Here is a 20,953-nt window from a genome sequence, read left to right as displayed (position 1 = left end):
ACACACTTCATTTTGATATCTCTGGCCGTTTCTCAAATATCTACGAAAACTGACTAATATTTAATATTTTTTTGAATAGTGACCTTAATAAAAATATATCTCATTCAAATTTCGACATAATATGTGAAACTTTAATATTATAAATGAAACCATAAGTGAATTTGCCTTTACAATATAAGAAAAAAATCAAATATGTAATTTGTGATAATTTAAATTACATTTAGAATAATAACAAAATATTGTGATAATTAATAGTGCTGTCTATGAACTTATTATTAACTTAACCAATGGAAAAAACTTTCCATTAGTAGTTTTATATAAGCTTATAATCTTAATAAAAATAGATCTCTTAAAAATTTCGAGATAATATACTCCCATTTTCGAAAAATGTGTAGTTGGTGATGTATAAACTTATATCCACCTTCGATATAACCATATTTTTGATAAATTTCGAGACATTTATTATTGTCGATTATGAAACACACAGAAAAAAGTATTTTTCAAAATGTGTATATTAAATATACAAAATACATTTGACAAATTTATTATTAATGTGTCTTAATAAATGATAATTTGTTTAAAGATTAGTAATAATATGAATATTTTTGAGTGTAATATAAATTTGAATTTTAAAAACATACAATAAATTATCAGTTACCTATTTATTAGTCAGTAGAACACAATATTATTAACAAATTTTATATTTGTGGAAAACTTGACTTTTTCAACATGTTAACGCAACATTAAGATAATATATTAAATTGTTTAATTGAAATGAAAATCAGAATTGTATTTGCCTTTACAATGATAGGAAAAAAATAAGCTCCAAAAAATGCTTAATTTGTGATATATTAACTTGTTTTCAATTAAGATATAGCCAAATTTTTGAGAAATGTCGATTGTGAAAAATACAGAACAAAAATATTTTTCAAGGTGACTGTTAAATATTTCAAAATTAGTAATTATTTCACAATTTTTGAGTGACTGTGTACCTATAAAATATGATTTAAAAACATAAATGAAGTAAATTATCAATTTCGCCCTCTATTTGTCAGTAGATCAAATTATTATCTCAAAATTTACCACTTGAAAATTACTAATTATATCACAATTTCTAATAGAAAAAAAAACTTTCCAAAAATGCATAATCTTCAGCTAAGAAATAATCACAGTTTTGATAAATTTCAAGATATTTACAATTGTCGATTATGAAATATATAGAGAAAAGAATTTTTCAAGATAACTATAGTAAATATACCAAATATATTAGACAAACTTATTATTATTGTGTCTTAAACAATGATAATTTGTTTGAAAATTACTAATTATATCACAATTTTTAATATAATACCAGGAAAAAAATTAAACTTTCCAAAAGTATATAATTTTTGACATTAACTCATCTTCAGCTAAGATATAACCTTATTTTTGTTAAATTTCGAGATAAATATTATTGTCGATTATGAAACATAAAGAGAAATGTATTTTTCAAGATGACTGTGGTAAATATACCAAATATATTAGATTAACTTATTATTGTATCTTAAACAATAATAATTTATTTGAAAATTACTAATTATATAAAAATTTTTAATAAAATACCAGGAAAAAAATTAAACTTTCCAAAAATGTATAATTTGTAACATATCTTCTTATCTTCAGCTAATACATAACCTTATTTTTGATAAATTTCGAGATATTTAATAATGTCGATTATGGAACATATTGAGAAAAGTATTTTCAAGATGAACATGGTAAATATAATAAATATATTAGACAAACTTATTATTAGTGTGACAAACAATGACAATTTGTATCCCAATTTTAGTATAATTTGTAATAATTAACTTATATTCAGCTAAGATTAACCTTATTTTTGATTTCAAAATATTTGTTTATTGTTTATTATGAAACTTTAAGTGAATGTGTATAAATATAAAATTTTGTTAAAAAAAAAAAAATAAAATAAATTATAAGTTATCCCCTCTACGTGTCAGTAGACAACAATATTATCTCAAAATTTACAAGAAATATATCTTAGATAGACAAAATTTAATAAATCACAAATTATATTTTTCAAATTTAATATTTTCTATTTGAACTAAAAATTTTTACATATGACCTTGAAATTTTTAAGATGTGTGAATATAAAAATTAATTTTTAAAAGTATAAATAAAATAAATTATCAGTTATGTGTCAGTAGAAAATAAAATTAATTACCTCAAAATTTACCAGAAATTTATCTTAGACAGACATAATTTAATAAATGATAAATTATATATTTTTGAAGTTTGATTTTTTTTTAAAAATGTTCACATATAACCTTGAAATATTTAAAAGATATGATGTCAAAAAAACTAATTAAAAAAAAATTCGTAGATATATCAGAAATTGTCAGACATCTCAAAAGGCATTTTGTGGCAATAAATCTTTTTAAAAAACTGGACTGTAAGACACTTAAGTCAGTCCTTATTCATCTGGTCTGAAACTACTGAGTAGTAAACAACAAATTTGGAACACCCTGTAAATTTGAACAAGTTGTACTATTAATAAAATTATAATTTTATATACATATGTTAGATTTAAAAACACTTTTTTGCTTTTTTTGTCAAATTAGAAATTTGAAATTCAGACATATAATTAATTAATAATTTAAATAGTCACAGATTATAATATGTATGTAAATTTCACATTAAACATAAAAAATAATGCTTTTAACTTCAATGTTGAATTTATAATTTATAAATATATTATAGTCTGTGATAATTATATTAATTAATTAGTTTGATGGTATGTAAAGATTCAAGAAAGAAAGTATTTTTAAACTTCTCATACATGTATTAACGACAACCCTTATTAAATTATTACAAGTGTACTAGGAAAAGTTATTGAAACATAATTTTATTGTTAACAAAAACAACTTGTGCGACACAAAGGGTTCAAGCACACGGAACAATTTTAACGTCCTTAACCGTCCACGCCTAATCAAACACCGTACGCCGTCGTGTCATTCAAATTGACGGAGTGTCCGTTCAAAAATAAAAAAAAAAAAGAATTACGCGAACAAACACCCGAGGCACTGCGAGAGTGCGTGCAGCGAACAGATGCATAAATTTCGGGAAAAAATAATATTTCGGGACGCATTCAACGCCCGTGAACGGGGAGGGGTGGGCGCGTGGCCGCGCAGCTGTTTACGAAATTTAGGAAACGGGGACGCCGTCGGACCCGCACTACAATGGCCACAAAAAATTTTGAAAAGAAGTCACCGGCCAATTTGCATCCGGGACCCCCGAGTGCCGGGGGAGCTGTTAAAATTAATTGCATTTCCACCATTGTCCGGCGCATTTTCGATTTGCATTTTTGAACGCGGAGACGCCGGCCCGCTTTCCGCATGCATACGGGGTGCGGCACGGCATAAAGCGATCAAAAAATTACGTAAAACGGATAAAACGAGTCGGATCTCGCCAGCCGGCCGCTCAGTTTGCCACTTTTATTACTCAATTTGCATGCTCTCTGTTTGTTCATTTATTTACCATATATAAGGTATAATAAGGTGGCAGTTTTTTATCACTCACTCAAATCTTTTTATTCGTGGGTGGGACCAAAGTGAAGCAACACTGTTTAAGTACTTAAATTAAGTTGACTAGAATGCACGTCACAAATCTGTTTGTAAAATAACTAGAGTGACTTTTTTTTATCTCGTTGTTATCTGGTGCATATACAGTGTGGCCCATTTGAAACCGGGACACCCTCAAAAATTTTGTCCGATTTTGACAATTTTTTTTTCAATTTAAAACATAAGAATATATAGACAAAATGTCAGTTTTTTTTGGCTCAAAACCTAAACAAATTATTTTATTTACTAGTACCATTTATTTACGTAATACAACTTATAAACTTTTAAACTAAAACTGACTGATTAAAATTTCGAGATAATTACATATGTGAACTAAAAATGAATTTGTCTTTATAGTGTCTGGAAATAATAAGCTTTCCCAAAATGTATAATTTCTATATGTTAACTCATCTTCAGTTGAGATATAATCATATTTTTGACAAATTTCGAAATACTTGATAGTGCCGATTGTAAAATACATATTTTTTAATCAAGGAGATTATGTTAACTATATTTCAACTATGTGTGACAAATTTATTATTAATATATCTTAACAGATGACAATTTGTTTAAAAGTTAGTAATTGTATCATAATTTTTGAATGAATTTGGTTTTTAAAACCATAAATAAAATAAAACAGTTATGCCCCCTTATATTAATAAATCACAAATGATATATTTTTGAAAAACTTGATTTTTTCAAATTTAATATTTTCTATTTGAATTAAAAATTTTTACATATGACCTTGAAATTTTTAAGATGTGTGTGAATAAAAAAAAATAATTTTTAAAGGTATAAATAAATTAAATTATTAGTTACGCCCTCTATGTGTCAGTAGAGAATAAAATTAATTATCTCAAAATATTCAAGAAACACATCATACACATAATTTAATAAATAAAAAATTGAATTGAAAAGTTTAATTTTTTGTCAAATTTAATATTTCCATTTGAATTAAAAATTTTTACATATGACCTTGAAATTTTTAAATTGTGTGTGAATATAAAAATTAATTTTTAAATGTATAAATAAATCAAGTTATTAGTTACTCCCTCTATGTGTCAATAGATAATAAAATTATAATTATCTCAAAATTTACAAGAAAAATATCTTAATAAATCACAAATTGAAACTTTTAAAATATGTGTGAATATAAAAATTAATTTTTAAAAGTATAAATAAAATAAATCATCAGTTACGCCCTCTATGTGTAAATAAAAAATGAAATTAATTATCCCAAAATTTACCAGAAATATCACAAATTATATATTTTTGAAATATTAGGTTTTTTAAAAGTATAAATAAAATAATTAATTACGCCCTCTATGTGTCAGTAGAGAATAACAATTATCTTAAAATTTACCAGAAATATATCTTATATAGACATTATTTAATAAATCACAAATTATATATTTTTGAGAAGCTTATTTTTTTTCAAATTTAATATTTTTTATTTGAAATAAAAAATTTTACATATGACCTTGAAATTTTTAAGATACATGTTTTATAAGTAACTTATATTAGAAAGAAAAGTGTATATAGAAAATTTTTACCATTTGTCAAAAATAAATAAATAAAAAAATTAATAAATACTCTTTTTTGAAAATTGCCAAAATTTATAAATATATCAAACTGTCAATGATCTCACGGTAAATACATTTTGTGGCAATAAAGGTGCCTCTGTAAGTTTTGGTTTTGGGCCAAAATATATATGTATATATAAAATATATTTTGTCTATATTTTTATGCTTTATAATTGAAAAAAAACTTGTTGTTAAAATCGGACAAAAAAATACAAATTTTATGGGGGTGACCTGCTTTCAAATGGGCCACACTGTATATAAAAATAATTTAGTTTGTTTTTAAATAAATTTTATATTTGTGTAAATAAGCTATGATAAATATACTTAATATTAAAAAATATCACAATAACAAGGAAAATTTGTGGCTCCACTTTAGTCCCCCAAAAACTACAGAAATCCTACAAAATTTCTACAGAACTAGACTTTCGTGTCGCACCCCGTACAATAAATATTTTGTACATAAAAATGTAAACAGATATAATATTTTAGCACCCAGGCTGTTACATTTACGAAATAGCAGGTCATTTTGCAATAATTACTGAAAGGCACACAGCTTAGTATTATAACTAGTAATTACATAGCAAAGGTAGTCGAATTTGTACTATAGGTATAGCAATTTCATGGAATCGTGTTATCCAGCTCGTTCGACGCATTTTTATTTCCAAGTCCATTACACCTGCACATTTTCACCGATAACTCCAAAATTATTGATTATTCAAACCACCGTTTATCTCCATTATAAAATACTATCAAAGTGTAAATAGTAAACTATTATTCAATACTCTAAACCATCAAATTGAACAGTTGTACGTGTGTAATGGTGGAAATAAAAATACGCCTTTTAACGTAGGTTCCAACCCATTCAGTATTTGGACTTCAGACTTAAGCTCGTTTCTATAATATTGTTGATCCAAAGTCGCAGATAATGAACGAACCGGAACAGTAAACTGTTACTAAAACGGAAGGGTTCTTTGAAAATTTCGCGGAAATCCATTGCATGACAAAAATCGATATCAAAAGGAAACGTCCAAGATTCTATCACATTTTTTCCAACAATTGTCCATGCAGTTATGATATGACTCACCCTCACTCAGCTAGTTATGTCGGGTGTCAAAAGTTGTAGTGGCGGAAAAAAGACGATAGAATCCCGAAAATGACATCCTTATTACTAGTCAGGAACTCGATAGAGGAAAGCGGAATAGACGAGGAGAAGACAAAGAAGATGTTCGCGGTTGTGGAAGATGAGGGACGGAGGCCTCCGTCGTGTGGTACTTCCAATAGTTTAGTATCTTCCTGACCTTATCTATGCCGCGGACGTCTGATTGTACTCGTTTCAGCTAACCCTGAGTTGCGTGGTTATATTTTTTGGACACGCGACGGAACATTATTTAATTGAACTGACTGTTGAGCAAGCTACATCTAACAATTCAATACATACATACTCTGTGAAGGAATATTATTATATCGAGAGATAAAATAGGAACTTCTTTAAACATCACCTAAAGCTTTCTATCGTACAAAACATCAGTATCTCGATATTTTTTTTTTTAAGTGAAAATCAACAGACTATATAAAAAATTCACTCAGTCTTTCCGGTATTTGCATAAAAATATGTGCTCATATGTTTTCAGTAATATATGAGGCATGTTGCAAATATAGGAATACGCTTATTTATAAATACTTTTAAGATTATACAATAATAATTAAAAATAAAATAATAAAAATCACAGGTGTCGTCGAATCGCCTTCGATTGTTTCTTAAAAAAATATGTCACATCTATGCAAAAACTACGTGTAGGGAACTGGCTGGTTTACCTTAGGGGTATGGGTTAGGCCGGGGTTAGTGTGAAGGTAACTGACAGTGGGGCGGGTTGCTTTTGTAAGACGGGGAGGAACACCACGGCCGGCACGACCCTACGTTCGGCGGCCGCGGCCTCCTCCAACAGGAACGCCTGCATCACATAACCAGGTGAGGATGGTGAGCTGCCGCCGCCTTCCCCACTGCCACCGTCCACGTATCCCTGCTCCCTCTGAGTGGCTTGGCTCTGGCCCTGGCCCTGGCCCGCTCCTTGGACTGATTGATTCTCACCTGATACTGATACTGATGTCAAGACGGCCTGGGTTTGCGGTAAAGCGTACGTTGCGGGGAGCTGGGCCTTCTTCGCGACATCCTTCAAAGACTGCCCGATCTCCGCTGGTATCTCCACTGGCTTCAGTGGTACCTTCTTCTTGTTCTTGTTCGGTTTGTTGGCTTTCGGATTGTCGGCCACGATGGCTGTTCCCTCTTCGCCACTCTTGCATTCTTCCTCGGCTTCAGAAGGCTCTTTAGACGTTTCTCCCTGAGAATTGTTGTTGCCGTTGAAGAATGGCGGCAATGGTAGGAATGGATGCTGGGTGAACATGTGATGTTGTAACAGCCCAGGCTGCATGAAACTCTGCTGGCACACCGGACATTTAAGCGGTGCACCATCACTGTTAATGGACGAGTTGATGGTGTGTGAACGTTCGTGAACAAACAATAATGGAAGTAGTTGCGTTGTAAATGGACAGTAAGAACACTGGTAGTTCTTGGCGTTCGACTCATCCACGCCAAACAAGCTAGACAACACGTTTTGGATGCCTACGTTGTAAATATTCTCGCCTTGTCCCCCGTTTGGTATTTTCAAAGTCGGACTTGACCTCTCCGCCTTCACCGGCGCCGCCTGTTTGTTCTGCCCGATGGTGTGCTGCAATTGCTGTTCCATTTCGGCCCACTTCTCCGCCCCGGCTTGCCCGTGATCGCTCAGCAAGTGCGCCTTCAGCCACTTGGTGCTCCTGAATCGTCGGCTGCAAATCGAACACACTTCGGTGAAGTGCGTGAAATATCTGTGACTTAGGTCGGCCAGGTCGCCCGGTTTCAAATTGTTGTCGGATTCCGGCATCATGATGGGCGGCGGGGGTTCGCCGCCTTCGGTCTTCCTCGGCTGCAACAGACTGGTGCCGTACTCAACGATGCCGTGCGTGTTGTGCTTGTGCACCCTCAGGAAATATTTGCTGCACAACTCTTTGTTGCATATGTCACACACGACGCCACCGATTTGGGCCCCGTTCTCGATTTCGATCCCGTGCATTCGCTGCATGTGAGTCTTCATGAAGTACTTGTTGCACAACTCCTTGTTGCAGATCTCACAGTAACTGCTGGTTGGGGTTACGTTCATTGATATTCTTTTTTCCGGCTGTTGGTTGATGAGGTTGGAAATGCGATTGGGTTTGATGTCGGGCGTGCTGAAGTTGTTGTAGTCCTTGATGTTGTCGCCGGATGAGGGGTTGTTGGAGTGAAACTCCAGGATGTGCTTCTTCATCTCGACAACATTTTGCACGTCCTTGCCGCACAGGTCGCACATGGTGTTGTTGTTGGAGCTGTTTTCAGTTTCGGCAGCCTTCTCCTCGGCCATATCCTCCAGTAAGACCCCGTGTTCGGTCATCATGTGTGCATGTAGGTAATATCTGTTGTCGAACTCCTTGTTGCAAGCGCTGCAGGTGGTCGAAACTTTGGCAACGTCCAGATCGTTCAGCTGGAGGATCATAGTCTGGAGTTTTTGTAGGTCTTCGCTGATGGCTTCGGCGTTAATCGACTTGTCTGTACCTTGATTCTGTGCCTCCGGCGACTTTTTATCGTCCGAAGAGTTTTCGGACTCCTGTTCCTTGGCCACCATCTTGCCGTGCACCGTTACGTTGTGTAACTGAGCCAGGTTGGCGTTTTGGAACTTGATGCCGCAGCTGTCGCAACTGAAATCGTTGGGCGACGTGGTCTTTCTGTCTTGAATGGATTGTTCGGTCACGATCAGATTCAACGGGCTCGTCTGTATGTTGGACTGCCACGGATAGCTGCCGGCCCCCTCCATTTTGATGTCCCGGTCGTCTGGGATGTAGATGCCGTGCCGTTTCATCTTGTGGGTGCGCAGGAAGTACTTGTTGCAGTACTCCTTGCAGCAGATCTCGCAGAACGCCTTCGGGTTCATGACGCCGATGCGTCTGTATCTGTTCGAGAGGTCGACCTCTCTGCTGGACACCGGGGAGTTCTTCATGGAATCGTAGTAGAGTCCTTCGTCGTTTTTGAATGAGGTAGATTCGGTTTGAAGGTCGCGCGGACTAGAGGAACTTTCTTGTTGCACGTCTTCCTGTTTGACGCAGTCGTTGGTGGGATAGTAGCCGTTCGCGCCTGGAGATCCGTTTTGATCGGGTTCGTTAAATAAGTTTTGCTTTGGCGTGATCTTTGGATACTTGTTCGAGAATGGGTTCGGAAACATGGATTCACTGAATGGATTGAGAACACTAGTCGGTATGTGATTGATTTCGGTCTTCATCGCTAAATTATTATCTACTGTTGGCACGGTTGTTTGGAACTTGACGTTTCCTGTGTACGACGGAATGTTCACGGGATTACCAAGTGGCTCAGATGTCGGCGTGTCTGTGTAAATTCCATGTTTGTTGGCCTTGTGTGTTTTCAAGAAGTATTTGTTGCAAAACTCTTTGTTGCACAAGTCGCAGTAGGCATCGGGATTGAATATTCGTATGGATTGTCTCGGTATGTTGTCCGATTGTGCGAACTGCGGCAACGACATGAACATCGAATTGGTAGGCGTGAAGGGCATCGGCATGTTCTGGTTATGCCATTCTTTGTTGACCGGATTGTGCCACTCCTTGCTTTCGTTCATCCACGGCACATCCGGCCTCGGAATCGACAACTCCAACGAATCGTTCCTTTGCGGTGTCGGCACGTTGAACTCCTCCGGTTCCTTCTTGCATTCGATCTGCGAGTGTTCGGTGACGATGTGATGCTGGATCTGTTCCGAGGTATCAAAGTATAGTTGGCACACTGGGCATCGGTATTCGGGCTCTGTAGACGTCTGATCTGGAGGCGTGGCCGGCCTACCTTCTGAGGTGATGGAAGTCGATGGCGTTGGCGGTTCCATGTCCGTTGCCGATATACGTATGGGTGTCGACTGTTTCCTGCGCTTTTTGCATGATTCCGCCGCTGGTACCGTCAGGTATCTTTTCACGGCCACCTGACGTGGTATCTCGAAGTCGGGCTCGTTGCTGATCTCCTCCGATGGGGCTACGGATGTTGAGTACGCTCCGTGGATGGTCGAACTTGAAGGTAGAGTGACTGATGTCATCATTTTGGTTTTTAGGCGACATGCAGTGTTCTATAGGTCTCTGTATGGAAGAAGAAAAATACTACATGAGACAAAAGTTTCAATTCAGGGATAATTCAAATCCTAGTTGTAAGATTAACGACCCAATAAAATGGGCAGACCAATTTTTTATTTATATGGTCAATAGGTTAGAGAAAAGATATGCATATAAACAAATTTTGAATCTGACTGTTGTCTCACCGTGACCAACTGTTTGCACACAGTTTGTAAATATAATAATTAACCATAATTATAAGTTTAAAAATATATTTTTAAAGCTTTAAGTTAAGATAATTTAATCTTCATGAGTGTGTTTTTGTTTTCCTTTATATATCATTAACTGTATAAAAGATATTAATTACCAGAAGACTTACAGGAATTACTATTCTATGTTCTTCCATATTTGAAAGCTAATATCTCCTAAACAATTGAAGATAGAGAAGACATGTATAAAAGCTTTCTTATAGAAGACTTAATCCTCTTTAATTTTAGATAAGACTATTTCTTTACATGAACAATCGTTTAAGATAATGTGCAAAAGTAATAATTAAGAACAACCATAAGTGTAAAAATGTACTTGTTTTTTTTTTCTTCTTTGTTATTAACTGTTTAAAAGATATTCATTGCCAAAAGGTTTATAGGAATTACTATATAATGTTCTTCCATTTTTGAAAGCTAATTTTTTTTAAGCAATTCAAGATAGAGAAGACATGTATATAAGCTTTCTTATAGAAGACTTAATCCTCTTTAATTTTAGATTAGACTATTTCTTCACATGAACAACCGTTTAAAAACTATGAGCAAATGTAATAATTATGTATAATTGTGTTACTTAAACAATTGAAAATGTAGATTTTAAAAATTGTCTGCAAATTTAATAAATAAGCACAATTGAATGTGTAAAAATGTGCTTTTAAAGCTTTAAATTGGATAAAACTGAAATGAAAAAACAAACTAAATTATGTGCTTAAATAAATATTTGTGTGCTAACATTATTGGTCATGTTTTGTGTGATTGAATAAATATTGGCTAATCATGTAAGCTTGTAAACCACATTGTCCATAATTATACTTTTTTTACAATAAATACGTTAGTGCTTGGTCTTTGTGTAATATCCAGCTGCTTGAAACTTATCGTTTTTAATGAACAGTATTAATGATCTAAAAATTAATAATTCAAAAAAAAAGGCACATTACAAGGGGTTTTAGATATTTATAATGCTCATTATTTATTAACAAATGAAAACGAATTTTTGAGTAATTAAGAATTCATGAATAATTTAGATTTAATAAAAGTAGTTTCAGTCAGGTCAATAATTAATGGAAGTGATATTTTTCATTGCATTATCATTATAAACAATATGGTATTTCTGATGATAAACAAGGCGTTCCAAATAAATCTATTACGCCACACTGTTTTATTATCATTTTACCATTAATCAATAATATGAAATATATTAAAAACATTAAGGATAAAAAGTAACTCATTAAATATATAAATTCAACCATATTGGTTTGTTCCGTTTATATCTCACCAATGAAATGCCGAGTTTTATCATTAAACCGACCAAATTTTCAAACCCGTTTTTAATCATTGAAATAACAAGTGACTGATAGAACCATATCTAATGAAAAAATTCCTGCAACAAAACACAATTTAATAAAATAAGAGGACCCCACCAAAAATATCCTCTTACTGGAATTTGTAATTTCGTTAATGATTCCGTCATAAAATATTTGCGCACACACTGTTGACTGACCAAAAGAGATCGGACATAAAGACTTTATGAATCATGCTAGTTTCCCTCATTTTGAATTATTCCTTCCCCCTTGTGTATTTCACCAGATTCGGGAGGAATTCAAAGAGAAACCGTAGGGGGGTGACAATACTAGAAACTTATATTAACCCGCATATAATTAGGACTTCAAATAAATTTTCTGGCTTAATGAAAAATCAATACACGCACTTTTCAGGCGAAATGCACAATTTATGTCGCTTTATTTCAAACGCATGCGTTTGTCTGTCATTATTTGTTTGTTTTTATTTTTGTTTCGGTAAGTTAATGATAAATACCGGCCTTATTAGTTTTAATTAATCCGAGTGAGTTACTTTTTATGCCATGCTGATTGTAATGCAAATTAGGCGTTGTCCAAAATTATTAAAAACATTATTTATTACATTATTGTAAATGGGCTCAAAAAATATTTACAACAAAAACATGCACTATTATGGACTGTTTATTTGACACATTAACTTGACAATTGACAATTAATTCTTAAAAAAAGTAAATGAAATAATGTTTATATTTGGTGTTTCTATTTTTAGACTTAAATTGTGGTTGGAAATGATATTTTATTAAATTTTATTATTTTAAATGTGCTTAAAATATATTTACAACAAAAATATGCACTTTATAAGCTGTTTATTTGACACTTTAACTTGACAATTGACAATTAATTCTTAAAAAAGTATATGAAATAATGTTTATATTTGTTATTTCTATTTTTAGGATTAAACTGTAGTAGGAAACGACATTATATTAAATTTTATTATTTTAAATGTGGTCAAAAAATATTAACAACAAAAATATGCACTTTTATAAACTGTTTGACACTTTAACTTGATATATTATAATTAATTCTTAAAAAAGTGTATGGAATAATAGTTATATTTATTGCTTCTATTTTTAGGCTTAAATTGTAGTAGAAAACTACATTTTACTAATTTTTATTACTTTATGTACTCAAAAAATATTTACAACAAAAATATGCACTATTAAGTACTGTTTATTTGATACTTTAACTTGACAATTGACAATTAATTTTTAAAAAAGTATATGAAATAATGTTTATATTTGTTGTTTCTATTTTTAGGCACTATTATAGAGTGTTTATTTGACACTTTAACTTGACAATTGACAATTAATTTTTAATAAAATGTATGAAATATTATTTATATTTGTTATTTCTATTTTTAGGCTTAAATTATAGTAAGAAACGATATTTTATTAAATTTTATTATATTAAATGTCCTCAAAAATATGTACAATAAAAATAAGCACTATTAAAGACTGTTTATTTGACACTTTAACTTGATAATAGACAATTAATTCTTGAAAAAGTATATAAAATAATATTTGTTTCTATTTTTAAGTTTAAATTTTAATAGAAATCTATATTTTATTAAATTTTAAAAAATTGTCAATAATTAATATAAAAAATATATTTTATAATCAAATAAGATTTAATAAATATGATACTATTGAAATACTTTTGCAAATATACTTAAAAATAAGATTTTTAATACAAAAATACACTATTGTATATTATTTATTTGATAGTTTAAATTGACAATTGACTTTCTTAAAAAACAATGTCAAATGGTATTTAAATTATGTTCTATTAATGCCTTTATTTCTAAGCTTTAATTATAGTAAGAGATTATTTTTTTAATTTATACTGTGCAAAAATATATTATGCAACAATAATTAATAATATAAATAGGAAAAATCTCATTAATTTGTAATAAAACATATTTTTAATCAAATAAGATTCAAAAGAGATGGTTTTAATGCTTAAAAAAGTAAAAGTATAGAGTAAAATTAATGTTTTCAAATTTAGAGATCCCTTGCTGATTTATTTATATTTCTAAAATTTAATATTGGCAATAACTAAAGTTAATAATTGGAATGTTATTAATATTAAGTAAATTTTAGTCAATATTTAGCTTTTCTATTGTTCATTAATTTCAAGAAAAAGTAGAAACTGACAGCAAAGTAATGTTTGACATTAAAATGTGTCAATATTGACATTAATTGTTAACTAATTGTTAAAAGTTTTTATGTAATTTTGGACTGGTTGTAAAAAAAAATAAAAAACAGGAAAAGTTCATGCAGAAAGCTTACCTAAATGCTAAAAAAACCAAAGCACAAACCAATCATCACTAAAAATGAAAAACATTACAACACCCAGTGTCAGGAACTGTCAATAGTAACAACAATGGCACAGCCACGTGCGTTTGGTCGGACTGAAAGAAGCACTGTATCATTCAGGCACACCTCTATGATATAAAATCCCCCACCACAAGCGGATTTTTCAACCCCCTACCCCAAAACAAATTTATATCCATATTTGAAGTAATTCCGTCGAAAATGGTTGCATGCCGGCCAATCTTTATTTGAAACCAATATTTTTTGTCAATTTACGTATGAATTATTAATTGTAAAAGGTAATTATTTTAATTTTATTTCTTTGTCAAAAATACTAAACAGTACATATTATAATGGAATTATGTTTTTCGAAGGGTGGTTTTCGGGGTAATTGTTAAAATTGTAATTCCACATAATTTCAAATAAATAATTCATTTATTAAAACTGTCGTTTGACGAACATTATCAATTATGATAAAATGAAAATTACTCTGGATGTTATATAATTTATTTGTATTCGTCAATTTAAATGTTATTACAAAATCAATAGCAAAACATTAAACTAATGAATTACCACAACTTGCACGGAACATAGAACAGTTTTAAAATTGCTAATAAACTCCATCCTTTTGTGCCGTATAAAGTGATCGCAGAATTAATTAAAATAAAAGCTGTTTTCCTTACTCTCACCCTGTTTATTTAGCAGACTCAAATTGTCTAATATATAAAGTAAATTTAATTAACCGTGCAAAACAAAATCAATTCAAGGTAGACACATATTATGAAACCAAATAGAAAAGACACTATAAAATACAAAAAAAAAAAAAATACGACCACGACATAAAGGACATCGAGGAGAATTTTCAATTAACTCCATCACTCGCATAAAATCTTTTATTATCCAGGATCAATCGCCGCAAACTCCGTCGATTTTTTTGTCACGTCATTATTTCGTTTTTAAACAATGGCAGGTTAATAAAAGTTATCTTTAATGGAAGCGATTGGGACAATACTTCATTGCAACGCCTCAAAAATAGACGCCATTTTCGCCGGTGGATTATCGGAATCCACGTAACATTTATTTTTATCTCATTAATAACACATCGGCAAATACAATAACAAAACGTTTGTCCAATTAGAGAACGAGGAAGTGACTTCTATAATTGGCAGATTACCAGCCGGTCGCTGCATCGATGCAATGAAAAGGAACACGGGAAGTTGGACGGGAGGAATAAAAGAAACGTTTGTTACGTAACCGTGACTTCATCCGCAATTGAGGCGAGTTTATGTTTCGACGGGAGTTTTAAAGCAAACCGCGGCGATGAATACGTTACTCCTTATTCTCAATTCCGTTTTGTTTTTTCGCCGCTTTTATGTAGTTCGACACGCCGTTGTTTAAAGATGCTTTTGAGGCTCATAATTGGGAGTCGTTTTTGAAATTAAATTTCCAATTGTTTTATTAAATTAATTATTGCTAACACTTTTAATGAAACAAATTACAGTTAAATTTTATAAGTAAATATTTATCTTCCTGTTAAACTGTAATAAACCTTATAAAGATTAAACGTTTTTTATAAAAAATTGAATATTTATCTTCCAATATTTTCGTGCTTCTTGAAGTTATTGTAAAGTCGTAACAAACTTTTGTGTTGGAGTTCAGGAATACCAAATACTAAATCTAATAAGATAATAATAACATTAAAGGAGTTTACATTATTTATAAAGTGTTTATAGGATCCTATAAAGTTTATAGGATTACAGAAAGTTGAAGCAAAAAATGATTTATTATAAAAAATACGAAAACATTTGATAACTATGAAAGAAATTTAACACATTGTAGTTATAAGATTTTCATTAAATACTTTCCTTCGAATATTTTCGAGTTTTTCAGTTTTGTAGTCGTAAAAATAAGTAAGTAAAAATTGATTTGTTAAAAAAAATGTTATAAAGAAGGAGGCAAAATACATTTAATACGAAATAAAATTTATATTAATAAACTTAATTTTATATATTATAAGATTTTTATTCAAAGCTTTCCTTCGAACATTTTCAAGCTTTTTTTTGTTTTTGGAATTGCTGTAAAATCGTAAAAGTAAAAACTGATTTGGTTTTTAAATAAAAAAGTGACAGAATATCAATTTCTAAATGTGATTATAAAAGAGGAGTGTCAAAATATATCTAATACGAAATAAAGTTTACATTAAAAAATTTAATTTTCTAATAATAAAATAGTTTCTGATTTACTCTCAACTCAAACACATTGATTATTGGAAATTAAACAAAAATACTCATTATGAAGGATACAAAAAATAGATTATTGTATAAAAATTTAATATATTATAGTTGTAAGAATTTCATTAAAAGCTTTCCTTCGAATATTTTCTTTTTTGTTTTTGAAATTGCTGTAAAGCCTTAAAAGTAAAAACTATGGTTTTTCAATATAAAAATACCAGAATATTCAATTCTAAATGTTATTATAAAGGGGAAATCAAAATATATCTCTTACGAAATAAAGTTTATATTAAAAAACTTAATTTTCTAATAATGAAACAATAACATTTTGATTATTGTAAGTTGAATCAAAAATATTCATTAATTTAATATATTACAATTATAAGAATTTCATTAAAAGCTTTCTTTCAAGCTTTTTTTTTGTTTTTGGAAATGCTGGGAAGTTGTAAAAGTAAAAACTGATAAGATTTTTGAATAAAAAAGTGCCAAAAACATCAAATTTTAAATGATATTATAAAGAAAAAGTCAAAATATATCTAAAACGAAATAAAGTTTATATTGAAAACTTAATTTTCTAGTAATAAAAGAGTTTCTAATTTGCTCCTAACTCATACAATATAATTATTGGAAGTTGATATTCATTGTTAGGAATACTAAGATATATTATTCTTTTAAAAATTTAATATATTGTAATCACAAGAATTTCATTAAAAACTTTCTTTCGAACATGTTCAAGCTTTTTTTATCTTTGGAGTTGTTGTAAAGTCCTAAAAATAAAAACTGATTTGGTTTTTGAATGAAAAAGTATGAGATTATCAAATTCTGAATGTTATTATAAAGAAAGAATTAAGATATTTCTAATACGAAATAAAGTATATATTAAGAAACTTATTTTTATAGTAATATAACAGTTTCTGATTTGCTCTTAACTGATACAATTGTATTATTGAAAGTTGAATAAACATATTCATTATAAAAGATACAAAAAAAATAGTTTATTGCATAAAAAATTAAATATATTACACTTTTTAAAAACTTCGTGTGAAATCGTAAAAGTAAAAACTTTGTTTCTGAATAAAAAAGTACAAAAATCTTAGTTTACTTAATTTTCTATTATTATAAAACAATTTCTGATCTCCTTTTATCTCATACAATATTGGAAGTTGAATTACAAATATAATTTCTTACGAAGAATGCGAAAAAAATTAGATAATTATATAAAAAAATAATATATTGTAGTTATAAGGATTTCATTAAAAGTTGACCTTAAAATATTTTCGAGTGTTTGTATTTTAGGAACTGTTGAAAAGTCGTAAAAGTAAAAGCTATAAAGCTTATATTAAAAATACTGTGTGAGGAGTTTATTGGAAGTTGAATTAAAAATATGATTTATTATGTAGAGAAGGAAAAAAATTAGTGTTTTATAAAAAAATTGATTGACCTTGGTATATTTTAGGATTTTGTGATTACTGTAAAATCATAAAAGAAGAAACTTATATGATGTATAGGAATAAATTTCAGATATACGTGTATAATATACGTTTTATAAATAATTTGTACTTTTTTCGTAAGAATTGAATAGGAAAAAATGATTTATTATATGGAAATGAAAAAAATTAGAGTATTGTTGAAAAGATGAAATATAACGTTGTTGTAAAAGTTTCGATTAAAATTTATCTTTGTATATTCCAGGGTTTTATGATTGCGAATGATTTATTATGGTGTTTAGAGTTGCTTTTGTTTGAAGTGTGGCGTATGGTTTGAAATGACAAAAAATGGTAAATTTATCTTTTATCTGTTAGAATTTTATTGATTTATTATTAATTTTATCGGCAATCAGTTATGAATAGTTTCAATATTTAAATAAAATGGGTAGAAGCGGTAAATAAGATAATATTAATAATTATGAAAATTGTACGTGCATCGAAAATTCAGTGCGCCTTGTCCGGGGATCGATTTAATAAAATAGATAAAACGCAATGTAACAAACACCTGTATTTGCTTTTCCAAAAAACCCATCAAATCGAAATCAAATAACACGCACATGACGTAAAAATGTGGGCACAAATTTTAAATAAAAACGCAAACGCAAACGCAAAATACATATAACATATACCACACAAAAATTGTAGATTCTAAGAACTAGGGGAAAATATTGATCAACGAGATAAAAGCAACACAGCTATCAGAAAATATAATGACGAATGAAAACATAACGGACAGCGCAAATGAGAACGTAAGGGTGAGTATATGTGTGCGTTAGATGCGTGTAACGCTGTTCCTCGATCAATAATACACCCACACTACCGACCACTGTCCAGAAAATGTCCAGTCGCGCAACTTATATTTTAAGACATCATACCCCTGACACGCCTAACAAAAATTCCTACTTTTTCGCATTTACATTGTCACATGCCTCCCCCGGCTTAATTTATGCCCAACATTCCTAACCTAATTTGCACGTTATCATTACTCCGACAGCATTAAAAAAAAATTAAACGCCGGCTCTAGAATAGAAAAAAATAGGGGTAAACCACGTCCCAACCGGACGCAGCAGCATCGTGTGCAGGTGCAGAACGTAAACACGAGAAAGTTTTCGGCGAGCAAACGCCGCCGAAAAGGATGTGCATGCAAAAGAGACAGGTTAACACGTGTAGATCCCATGCATAAGTAATGCGGTACGAACACGTCCACCGACCACACACTCCGGACCCTCGTTCCGGGCAACCAAAGCCTTGCCCGTTAATTAACTAATCAGTAAGAAAAAAAAAAATTGCTAAAACCTGGACGACCGGGTATCGATTATTACAACGCTTATTAAAAAATATTTCACCCAATCGCCGGACATATGTGCGTCGGCCGCGGGGGCCGTGCGACGAGGGTAATTGATGGGTGCACGTCGAACGTCCGGAATGCGTTCGCGAAAAACGTTGTAAACAAAAGTGTTGGGCCGATTTGCATGCGGCGGAAATTAAAAACGGCCGGCGAAGCGGCTCGGCCGCGGACCGAAACCAACCCCCGGCCGGTGCGGGTCGACGTTTACACAAAAAAAAAAAAAAAAATTATTAAATTGCTACTTACTGAGACCGACTTCCGAATTTAGAAAATTGTCATTGCAGGCACCCTAACAACACAAGCGCGGTCTACCTACTACTGATAAATTAAGGGCAGCGGAGAAAATGAAACTCGCTGCGCAACTCCATATCAAAATTTAGAGAAGGAATTTTTAGACGGCAAAAGACGCCATTTGTTAAAGAAATATTTCGAAATTTATCGAGAGGTTGCGTATTTTTTATTTTTTGTGTTTCGTGTCGGTTGTACGGACGGGTTATTGTTGTGGGTGTCGGTGGTTGGGTTATTATTTTTTCGTTGTTTCGGCGTGGTGGATGGGAGGTCGTCGCGCACCGGTCTCCATGTGCTCTCCGATTCTTACAAGTGAACGTGATTGTTTAGGAAGTATTTGAATATTTTTGGGCACTCGCAAATTAGCGCGTTGCACGGACGGCGCGTAACTTTTCTTTGTTTTTGTTTTTATTTTGTTCACGTTGATTTTGTCGTAATTAATCAATTAAATTTTATAAATAATAAAACGTGATGTTTAGTAGGGAAAATATATTTATGCTGAATTTTAGTACAAAAATTATATTATGTATAGTAATAAATTATGATTTATTATTGGCTATCCTTATTAAATAATTAAAAATTGTATAATGCCTTATCTGCTGTGACGTTTTAAGAGAAAATCAATATACTGTAATAATTTTAACAGATTATTGCTTATTTTCAGAATAAACTAAGTTGAATCTAAAAAAATTATAAATTATATCGAATGTGTTAATTATTATTTCTATTATTTAATATCAACAAAATTAATTCAGTTTAATTATTTAAGATTATTTAGATTTTCTGTTTGTTCCTTTATTAATTAATATGTGTAATATGTATTTATATTTATAATATTTCATCGACATTTTTCTAATGTTATTAATTAATATTATTGAAATATTTATACTATATTTCTTATATTTTTAAAGTATTTATATACTATTTTATATAGTATATTTTTTTGTAATTAATATCGTTGATAAAGTAGCAATGAAATCTTTAATATACAAAAATTATTATATATGTATATATTTAAATTTCTTAAAATAATCAATTAAATATGTATTTTTTATATATTTTATTTTTTAATAATAAAAGCAATTAAATAAATATTTAGTTATATTTTTGTAATTTATATTAATAGTAATGTATTTTTATCAATTTTATTAAATTTTTAAAATACATATATTATTTGAATTACTATCAATTGATTGATAAAATAGGAATCAATTTTTAAATAAGAAAATAAAAAAATATATTTTTATTAATAATACAATATTTATTTATGTTTTTGTTTAATAATATATGGTGT

The 20,953-nt window shown here is 30.5% G+C and overlaps 1 protein-coding gene across 1 annotated transcript; it reads right to left on the bottom strand.

Annotated features, from left to right (window-relative positions):
* Nucleotides 1–7,018: 7,018 nt before the first annotated feature.
* LOC109608296 (uncharacterized) lies at nt 7,019–10,362 on the bottom strand. Its single transcript, XM_049970795.1, has 2 exons — nt 7,324–10,362; nt 7,019–7,191 (listed from the first exon to the last, which is right to left on the bottom strand). Exons 1-2 carry the CDS (start codon nt 10,360–10,362, stop codon nt 7,030–7,032), a joined length of 3,201 nt encoding a protein of 1,066 aa, XP_049826752.1. The 3' UTR covers nt 7,019–7,029.
* Nucleotides 10,363–20,953: the final 10,591 nt, after the last annotated feature.

Source organism: Aethina tumida, chromosome 1, assembly GCF_024364675.1.
Source record: "Aethina tumida isolate Nest 87 chromosome 1, icAetTumi1.1, whole genome shotgun sequence".
Classification (NCBI taxonomy): domain Eukaryota; kingdom Metazoa; phylum Arthropoda; class Insecta; order Coleoptera; family Nitidulidae; genus Aethina; species Aethina tumida.
This window is presented reverse-complemented; position numbering and strand designations above follow the sequence as displayed.

Excerpts from the sequence above, each read along its gene's own strand:
- LOC109608296 (XM_049970795.1), bottom strand. The coding sequence starts at position 10,362 with ATGATGACATCAGTCACTCTACCTTCAAGTTCGACCATCCACGGAGCG. Across the intron at positions 7,192-7,323 it reads CAACGTACGCTTTACCGCAA|GGCGGCAGCTCACCATCCTC; the intron begins ACCCAGGCCGTC and ends AGTGGGGAAGGC.